The sequence below is a fragment of the Nelusetta ayraudi genome, unplaced genomic scaffold, assembly GCF_046127955.1.
Source record: "Nelusetta ayraudi isolate G7.1 ecotype Tasmania unplaced genomic scaffold, CSIRO-AGI_Nayr_v1 ptg000050l, whole genome shotgun sequence".
Lineage (NCBI taxonomy): Eukaryota > Metazoa > Chordata > Actinopteri > Tetraodontiformes > Monacanthidae > Nelusetta > Nelusetta ayraudi.
The window spans coordinates 2,630,001-2,640,000 of NW_027466100.1; the positions used below are offsets into that span (position 1 = coordinate 2,630,001).

A 10,000-nucleotide genomic window follows, 5' to 3' on the forward strand; every position below is an offset into this window, starting at 1 on the left:
CCTGTCATTGAATCTTCTATTCAAACATCATTAAAATAAGTGATAAAAGCTCAAATAAATGGGCAGAACCAACAAAAAAAGCCTGTTGTGCTGGAAAAATGCTCTTCACCCGGGACTCATTAGTGACGTAAGATTAAAGATGCCATTGAATCTTGTTGAGCCATCAATGAGGAGTGGACAGAAATAACACATGACATTTCACTTTATGGAACGATTGTCGCTTTCCCAAAAAATAAATCCAAAAGAGAAAAAAATTTGACCTAATTTGGTCCAGATGGACCGAGTACATGAAAGCAATTAGATCCCAGATTCTAGAATCCAGATTTTAACTGACTCAGTTTCATCTTGCTGTGTGTAAACATGAATGTGAATACAAATGGATTGAATGTTCGTGTAGGTGTTTTGGTAGATGCACAGGTATGCATTGCTGCCATAGTTGGCTGTAACTTCCTGTGGTGAACTATGGGTCTGAAGCGCTTCCCATACCCGACTGTATATAGTTAACTGTGTCTCATTTAAAGTCTTTGAAAGGGCAACATTTGGAAAAATGTAAGACGGAAAGTCTCATAGGTGCTGAGTGACTTTTTCAGTTGTGCAGTTGTAACTGTAAGAGACAAAGTGGGAAAATGTATGCCAAAATTTAAAAAAAAAAAAAAAAAAAGGCCAGACCCTGCTGTTAACCAGTTGTCATAATGGATTAGTGCCAGTCTACACCATTACGACTGAGTGTAGACTGGCATTTAGATAGAAGCCGTTATTTATAATCAGGCACAATGAGGGAGCCTGTCACTTTTGCAGCTACTGTGAATGGATCAGAGTTGCAGCAGCAGCAGCAGCAGCAGCTTACTCAGGTTTAAGTCTCCTTTATTCAGTCAGCTCACCTCAGGGAACCTATACTGTATACGCTCTTGCAGAAGGAATCACACCTCTATCTTTTGTAATTGTCTCTCTGGAAGAAAGAGGAGGTAAGCACGCTCGGCTTGTGTCCTCTGCTGCGCTGCCTACTCTCATCAGCTTCGTTCCTCCTCCGTCAGGTCCTGCGTCAGAGAACCGCCTCTATCACCGAGGCCCAGCGCGGCGCCCAGTCGGCGCAGGCCGAGCGGGCCGCCGTGGAGGAGCGGCTGCGGGCGCTGCAGCGAGCGGTGGCCATGCTGGAGACGGAGAAGAAGGACGCAGAGAGGCAGGCGGTGAGGCTGGAGAAGGACAAGGACGCGCTGAGGAACACGCTGGACAAGGTCAGCAATTCAAAAAAAAAAAAAGAAGAAAAAAGAAACAACTTTTGAACTACTACGGCTGATTTGTTGTTTCTTTTAAATCATTCTGCCTGTAAAGTTTTTATTTCTTCATCTCCACTTTTATTTGGCTGCAGCATTTTCTAAGTTCCTCCCATTTTTTAGCACAGGTGGCACGGCTACCGCTCATCTGACTCAACAGAGGGAAGCTCTTCCCAAATCGGTTGGATGTATGTCAAGTGAAAACTTTGAAAAGGGGACTAAATTAAAGCAAAAAAACTTGTCAAGATGATTTTGGAATCAGAATCAGAATACTTTAATTCAAAGGGAAATTTTGTTCCTAACAATGCTCCAAGTAAATAAAACAGAAGCATGTAAAAAATAAAAAGAAGAGAAAAGGCTTTGTCCACGGCTAGAAGTATAGTGGAAATTTAGCAGTGTGAAAAATATTTCAGATTTCAGACTCGAAACGGCAGCGATCCAGCTGTTTTGCAACTTTTTATTTCTTTCAACAAATAGGTGACGTTTTTTGCACACGGTATGTCGTTTTATCAGGTTGAGCGCCAGAAGCTGAAGACGGAAGAGAGCAGCATGCGGTTGTCGGTTGAGAGAGGCCGCCTGGATCGCTCGCTGAACACGGCCGAGCAGGAGCTGCAGGAGGCCCAGCAGCAGATAATGCTGCTGCAGGTGAGACGCACACATCCCACGGGCTTTATACCCAACACTTTCATACATGTGGAGTCGTGCCCGTTCATCATCACAGAACATATTTACTGAGCTGCTTCGCTCAGTTTACTCAATAGTGACTCTGAAGGGACAAACCCGAAGGGCAAAGCTGAAGCTCTAAAGGCCCAGCATGCAACATGAGAATACATTTGTGTCATTTTCACCTTAGAGACACTAAATATAAGTAGGTTTTGTTTTAATTTAGTAGGAATGCATATTTACATGGAGAGCAGGTCCAGAATGCATCTCCAGTAGCACGTGGATCTGCTTGAGGTTTTGTGGTTTCACTCTGACATCACAGCTGCTGCTGGAAGAGATGTTTTCGCTCAAACGTGAGGTCGTAAAACAGGAATCAACATTAACATTAGTTGCAATGTGCCATTATATGTTTACACACAAAGCCGTTAATCATTTCAGATTGGCAGACTTTTGGTTTTAACAAGAATGACTAATTTGATCGTTTCCCAGGCAACCTTCAATTCGATGTTAAATGTTTTTGTGAAACGTTGCGTTGTCATCTGTCTCAATAACGAGTGACTCTGTTCAATTATTTCATGCATAGAGTGGACATTTTGTAAGAAAGGTTAAAACAATCCTAACTAATCTCAATCTAAATCTAATGTCTAACGACAGGAAACAACAGTCGTCGAGCTGTGTGTTTTCCTCTATTCAAGTGGAGAAGTCAAGCCTCAGCGGCAACTTTGCAGGGAACGATTGCTTTTGAGCTCAGGCCAATTTTAAATCTTGTGCGTTAATCGTTCTTTGCAACTAACTCCCTCGCTCTCACGCGAAAAAAAAAAAACGTGGAGCCGTATTTTTGAACTGTGGCAGATGAAGGATGAGAATGAACTCACTGTGTGATTTAACGTGGCCTCCTGTGTGGGTGTTGGAGGTCTGCGTTAAAGAGGCCGTCAGCCATTTGTCAGAGGACCTTCTCCAGGCCAATAAAACACAGATGTTCATTGTCTCCGAGACGTGAACAACAGATTTGTTGTGTTTACCCCTCTGGGAAGGCCGAGTCTCTCCGTCCTATTTATTGAGTGTTCCATGTACGCGACCCACATGCTAAATTTCCCATTTGATCTTTCTAACTTTTGCCCTTTAACTTTCTGTCCTGATCAATGCCGAAGCACAGCGACCCTCCCGCCCGACCCCACGAACCTCCTCGCTTGATCCGACGTCATTTTCTTGTTAGAGCCTTTTGTTACAGGCGACGGGCTAAATGTTTGCCAGACACATCTGTATCTTCTTTGTGCAGCCTCCTCGGTGCACCCTGTAGCTACGACCCAGCAAAGTCGTTTCGGGAAGGAACGTCCCATACTTTGTTTTATGGCTGCATTCTTCTAGAAATCCCGAGGACGGTTTACCTCCAGGTCAACAAAAATGCGCTGCTATTCGCTTCGCTGTTGATAAAACATCGCTGCACTAAACAACCAACAGGGACGCAAACCCCTCCTTTTCATTTCTTTTTTTTTTCATTAACATTTTTTGGTTTGTGTCTGTGTGTGCGTGTGTGTGAGTAGACGCAGCTGGTCGAGATGGAGCAGTCCCACGGTCTGTGCGAGAGCCTGGTGAGCCAGCGCGACGAGGCCCTGCGGGAGTCGGAGAGACTTCGGTGCAGCTTCAGAGATGCGGAACGAACGCTGGTCACCAGAGAGCGAGCTCACCGCCACAGAGTCAAAGGACTTGAGGAGCAGGTACGCACAGCGCGGCTGCTTTTGCTAAGCCCCAGTCCTCCTCAGCCTCCAAATGTAACGTAACGTAACGTAACGTAATCGAACTAAACGTAACGTAACTCAACTTAACTAAACCCAACTTGACCTGACTAAGCTTCACGTAATGTAGCTTTACTTAACGTTACATCACTTACTTACTTAACAAGACTTTACTTCACTTATCGTAACTTTACGTAACACTGCGTAGCCTGCCGTGGTCAAACGTAGCTAAACGGAACGTAACTAAACTTGACTTAACGTGACTTAACTCAACTCAACCTAACTTACTAACTTGGCTTGCCGTAACTCAACGTGGCTTGCCGTAACTTAGCTTTACTTGACGTGACGGGGCGTGACGTGACGGGGCGTGACGTGACGGGGCGTGACGTGACGTGACGTGACGTGACGTGACGTGACGTAATGTAATGTAACGTCCTTTGTAAAATGAAAAGAGTTGACACATTTCTGCAAGAGATGATTTCATTAGGGAAGCACTGAGAAGAGAATACGGATGAGGATCTATTTCCTTAAAAAGAATTAAAAAATATACTTGAAGATAGATTACATACATAATTCTGATTAAAAAAAACAGGAAAGTCAAACCTCTACAGTTACACCTTTACAGTTTTAAATCACAGCTGATTGCTGGAATCCACCATGCTTGGCTGTGCTACATCTCCAGTGTAACATATTGCTTTTGTCACTCTTTTCTTTGGCAGGTCTCCACCCTGAAGGAGCAGCTGCAGCAAGAGATGAAGAGGCGACAGCCTTCCCTCCCGTCCTCCTTATTGCCGGCAGGGAACTGAGTACCAGCAGCACCCCTCTAACCCAGCAATGATGAATGTCTGAAAGCAAGTATTTACTCAGTGGACCCAACAAGTGTTCTATTTTCTTAAGGAGAAAGCATTTTATTTTGTGTCACTATATTTTTTTTATGAGGAACATTGAAGCTTTTTACGATGGCAGCAGAAGCGGAGATTCTGGCTATTCTGCTGAATTAGAAAAACAAACCCACCAGCAGTCTGTCACTTGCTGGCAGGCTTAGAAACTGTATGTAATTCTTGCTCAACAGGGTCCTACACACGGAACCCTCAACCCGTCCCATCCAGACAGAACTTGGATATCACACAGGATCAAAAGATAGCCAGTTGCTCAGCTAGCTCCTCCCATTTATATCAACAGTCAGAGACACTGAGAGGATGCCAGGAAGCTCTTCACTGTGCACGTGCGTATGTGCGTGCGTGCGTGAGTTAGGAAACAAATGGACAAAGTACACTAACCTGCACTGTATTTTCTTGAACATATTTTGCCGCGTACGTCAGTTGTAAACAGTTTTACGACCTTCGAGTAATGCGCTTTGATGGTTGCGTGTGTGTTTTTTTTGTGAGTTAATCGTATTAGTTTTATATGGTACACGGTAAAACGCTAACAGGCTAATGATTAATGGCTACATAATGACCGCATGGGCAGAATAAACTCACTGTTTGTGATGCATTTTGTGTCTTGTGGTGAATACTGCATGTTCAGTACCAAAAAAAAAGACGCATGACAACCGAGCACTGGACTGTTGTAGTAAAAATTAAAAAAAAAAAGATTTTAATTTTTCTTTTCTTTTTCTCTTCATGGTGACAGTTTTACAAAGCAGCAGTACAGAGGCAGGCACTCGTCGCCACTGGAGTGTGTTTACATTAGATCTCTGCTTGTTTGGGACGCGCAGATCCAGGTGGCAGTAGTCCAGAACTGAGGTTACTTGTCAGTGACATCCTCTCGTCAGATTTAAAGATAAAACTAGACTGCTAGTCGCTGGATATGGAGTAGCTTCGTCCGACGCCGGCGCACAGCGACTTCCTGACATTGTGGGCTGATCGTCAGGACAACTGCTTCTCAACACAAGCACAGCGACGTGCCTACAAATATGGAGATTTGAGATTAATACGGTACAATATGTCAAATAAGAAGATGTAAAAAAAAAAAAAAAATGCAATTGTATGTGCATCTTTAATCTTATAGCACCAGTGTGATGATTTTATAGCACCAGTGATTTATACAATCATCAATGTTCTTTGGAGTACATTATCCATACACGTGTATAAAAAAAAAAAAAAAATCAAATGCAGACGTGCTCTGAGCACACGAGTAATGATGTGTACATTAAAAGACACACTGGGAGGAGGTGAGGAGGGGGAGGGACAGGGGGAGGGGGAAGGAGACAACGATGGGTGAGACAGTGGTGGAAAAGGGGGCAGTACGTCGGGCAGGTCGTGTCCCTGATATCCAGCTCCCATCATCAGCAGCCGCCGCAGCTCTTCCCACAGCTGGCCCCTAGTGACGAGCAGCCGCCGCTCAGCGCCGCCACGCCGCAGCGGGAGAACTGGTCACGGCACAGGTCGGCTGCGAACGGAAAAAATTGTGGAGTGAATGGCGCGTCGCGACACAAAGTCGCGCAAAACGGCTGAGCCCGCGCGGACAACCCACCTCTGAGCAGCTCCTCGTGCGCGCACACAGTCCTCACGCACACCTCCTTGTTGATGACGTACACCCGTCTCAGGCTTCGCGGAGAGCAGACAGGGGTCACAGGTCACGAGGAAGAAAAACCAATGTCATCTTTATGTCGACGGAATAAAATACTTAACTGACTATTCATCCGTTTTCTAGACCAGGCGTGGGAAAACTACGGCCCATCATCATAACCAACATCACATCCATCACTGAACTGCAGTATGTTGATAGCAATGCCCTTGTAACTCGCTATGAGAAGGACCTACCGCTACTTCTAGATGCTTTTGCAACAGCATACAAGCAGCTTGGACTGGCTCTCAACCTCAAGAAGACCCAGGTCCTCTACCTGCCACCTCCCAGCAATACTGCGCCAGTTTCACCTCCAAATATCTCCGTCAATGGGACCAGTCTCGAAATTGTGGGCCACTTCACTTACTTCAGGAGCCTCCTGTCCCCCAAGGCAAACGTTGATGAGGAAGTACACCTCCGCCTCAACTCTGCCAGTGTGTATTTCTCGAGACTGAGAAAGAGGGTCTTTGAAAACCAGGACCTCCAAGCCAGGACAAAGATTCTGCACCAATCCCACATTGCACCAAAACATGTGGACACAGGATTGGCCTCTTCGCCCACCTGAAGTCCCACAAGGACCAAGGAGGACAGTTGTACTCGACCACTACTTACTGCCAATGATGATGATGGACCGTACTGAACAGGGCAGGGCGTCCAGGGGTTCAGCAATACACCGAATATCATTGCATCCCTAATATTTTGTTGTAAGTTTGCTTTTGTTCATTTTCAATTGACACTAAAAGACATGTTTTCTACATATCTCATGAAATATTTTTTCCCTATGAGGTAGGTCACCAATACACTGGCCCACCAGTCAAAAGGTTTGCACACCTCTGTTCTAGACCCGCTTCCTCCTGCACTCAGGGTTGTGGGGGTCTGCTGGAGCCTATTCCAGCTGTCACAGGGCAAAGGCAGGGTGACACCCTGGACAAGTCGCCAGTTCAATGCAGGGCTATGGGGCACTCACACCTAAGGACAATTTAGAGTTCCAAATTTACCTCACGTGCATGTTTTCGGACTGTGGGAGGAAGCCGGAGAACCCGGAGAGAACCCACGCAGGCACAGGGAGAACATGCAAACTCCACACAGAAAGGCTCTAGGTCCAGAATCGAACCCACAACCTTCTTTCTGGGAGGCAGCAGCACTAAACACTGCCCCACCGTGTCGCCCACCAACTTTAAAGGTCCAGTGCATACAATTTTTAAGGAAGCCTGGTTTGTATTAAAGCCACTGTCAGATGTGTTTTTTGTTTTTTTGTTGGGTTTTTTTTTTAATTGCCGGCGCAAGAAGGCAACTAAGAGCAAGACCCTTATTGTTCTATGTATATTCTTATATATATATATATATATATATATATATATATATATATATATATATATATATATATATATATATATATATATATATATACATACATACATACATACATACATACATACATACATACATACATACATACATACATACATACATACATACATACATATATATATATATATATATATATATATATATATATATATATATATATATATATCAGAACTGGTCTAAGGGTAGGAAAACCAAATTACTTTAATTGTGCTGTGATTATACATTTTTATTGATATGTTTATGGGAAGTATGTTAAGCTTTTACCAATAAAGAAAAAACATACGGTATGTCAAGCCAAATTTTACACTGTCTTGAACTAATTAAATAAAAAGACACTCATTATTCTCTCATTATGAATCAGTGGAGCAGAGGAAGATCATAGGAGGTGTTGATTTGATAACATACAATCTCATAAAGCAGCAGCTAAGGCCTTTAAAACAAATAGAAACATAATATCATCTCTCTGCTGCTTGACCACTAATATGAGGTTTGGTGGTTTTGGAAGTCATTAATATAGCCAGAAGACTGTAAAGGTCATTTTTCAGAAGAAACATTTTGGATTTAAGGCTGATGCGTAGCTTGCGTTACGACCTCCTGAGAGAATGTGATTATTGTCTCACCTGTAGAAGCAAAGGCTGTTCAGGCACTGCTTGCATGGCTTGTGAACAGAATAGAGTCTGGTGCAGGGATACTGCTCCTCTCTGCAGTCTGAAACAGTGCCAAACACAGACGAAAGAGATCCGTTATGTTCCGTATTAAACTGCTGATCATTTACCCTCCTCCCCGAGCCCAACGTGCTCTTACCCAGAGGGCCGGGCTCTGTGGGTTCGGTCTCCAAGTCAGACCCTGGCATCAGTATGGGAAACAAATTTACAGTAAGCACTACACACAAAGACAGCTATTCTTATACAAAACCAAGAGCCAAAAAAGGGGGAGGGGGTTGAACCAGACGTACCTGGACTGTTGGGACGGACCACTGGCTGAAGGCGAACCTGCTGCTGGTAGGTTCCAGGAGGGGAATCGGGAGTTTCAGCGTCTGGGCTCTCTGTGCATGACGGAGAGGGAAAGTTTTGAGCCCTCGCTGATGTTCAAAAGTGATATAAACATCAGGGAATGTGCCTGAGTGATTTACCTGGAAAGTAATCTGGGCCATAATCCTCTGTGAATTGGGGAGGCAGAGAAAAATGTTGCATGAGCTCAACATTGTGAAAGCAATTACAGCCAGAAACCGTCCAAACACGCACACACACACACACACACACACGCACACACGCACACACGCTCGATATGCAACACATAAAATTAAGCACCTGTGCACAGAAAATGACCTCATGCATGACGTCATATTCAAGATGTTTACAAAGCTTACTGGTCAAAGCATTGTTTCTGTAATGACAATTGCTATGGAACAGATTATTGGAAGGAGGAAAAAAAACAAAACACTGTTGGAGGCGTCCTTGAGGCTAGGTGACACATCACATCTTAGAGGATAATGGGAAATGGAGAACATGTGTGGTGGCTGTGAGCTGGAACACTCAACAACAATATTGGCTGAACAAACTCACCCAAATAAGGGACCTGATCCTGAAATTGGGCCTGGGCGAGCAGCAGCACTGTGGACATTTTATTTTGAAACAATGAAGTATCAGTGGAGTCGATGATTTTGGTGCACAGCGGTGAAGTGAGACATTAGACGCATTCATATGTGTGTGTGTGTGTGTGTGCCGCTCCAAGTCTATATTTCGACATCACAAATCTAGAGCGTGTTAACAACTGAGATGCTGAGGTCATAAAAAAAGTAGAGTTTCATACACTCGGGAGCACAGTAATCATGATGACGATTAGAAGAATGTTGCGCAGCAGGGTTCATCGCGTCAAATCAGTTCATCAGCGCTCAGCGCGCAACAGAAGAACTGTTAACGGCGTCGCTAAAGTGTTTGCGGGAAAACCTCTCCAAAGTAAACTGTCCCGACTCGTCTTGCTATGTTTCCTGCCAACCACCCATAACGCAGTCGACGCTGTTCTCTCACTTTAATAAACAAAAACAGATGACAAATTGCAACAAACAAACAACAATGGTAAAACACTGTGTAATACGTTCAGAGCAGATGTGAGGTTGATTTGAAATTAGCCAGAGAGTGATTCCTTTGTCTTCGTCTTGGTCGCCCCTTACTTGATTAAACACAACCATCATCCATCTGGCCATATTTGTGTAAACATGGATATAAAAGTGAAGTTAAATTAAGTTGCATCATCTTCTCTGAGCTTTTGTCTTTTATTTATTTTGTTTTCTTTCATTTTAAGAGCTCCACATAAACAAATAAGCGTTGGTGACCGGGGCACTTTGGAGGTGCTGATAAGCAAACGTCACGACGTGACCTCTGAAGC

General features: G+C 44.1%; 2 protein-coding genes across 5 annotated transcripts in view; one reads left to right on the top strand and one right to left on the bottom strand.

Annotated features, from left to right (window-relative positions):
- The window catches only part of crocc (ciliary rootlet coiled-coil, rootletin), a 31,980-nt gene extending 26,526 nt beyond the window's left edge, over window positions 1-5,454 (top strand). For 3 of the 4 annotated variants that reach the window (XM_076037290.1, XM_076037287.1, XM_076037289.1), the window contains exons 34-37: window positions 1,035-1,235; window positions 1,788-1,919; window positions 3,482-3,655; window positions 4,393-5,167. In XM_076037290.1, the coding sequence (XP_075893405.1) occupies window positions 1,035-1,235; window positions 1,788-1,919; window positions 3,482-3,655; window positions 4,393-4,479 (594 nt within the window). In that variant the 3' untranslated portion in view covers window positions 4,480-5,167. Of the gene's footprint in view, window positions 1-1,034; window positions 1,236-1,787; window positions 1,920-3,481; window positions 3,656-4,392; window positions 5,168-5,305 lie in introns of those variants that run through there. The other variant, XM_076037288.1, reaches the window with a different exon arrangement.
- Window positions 5,231-10,000, bottom strand: part of mfap2 (microfibril associated protein 2) — a 6,764-nt gene continuing 1,994 nt past the window's right edge. The window contains exons 3-9 of the mRNA XM_076037299.1: window positions 9,178-9,225; window positions 8,745-8,771; window positions 8,568-8,657; window positions 8,417-8,458; window positions 8,233-8,320; window positions 6,149-6,222; window positions 5,231-6,064 (exon numbers count right to left, since the gene is read on the bottom strand). Of these exons, the coding sequence (XP_075893414.1) occupies window positions 5,961-6,064; window positions 6,149-6,222; window positions 8,233-8,320; window positions 8,417-8,458; window positions 8,568-8,657; window positions 8,745-8,771; window positions 9,178-9,225 (473 nt within the window). The 3' untranslated portion in view covers window positions 5,231-5,960. The remainder of the gene's footprint in view (window positions 6,065-6,148; window positions 6,223-8,232; window positions 8,321-8,416; window positions 8,459-8,567; window positions 8,658-8,744; window positions 8,772-9,177; window positions 9,226-10,000) is intronic.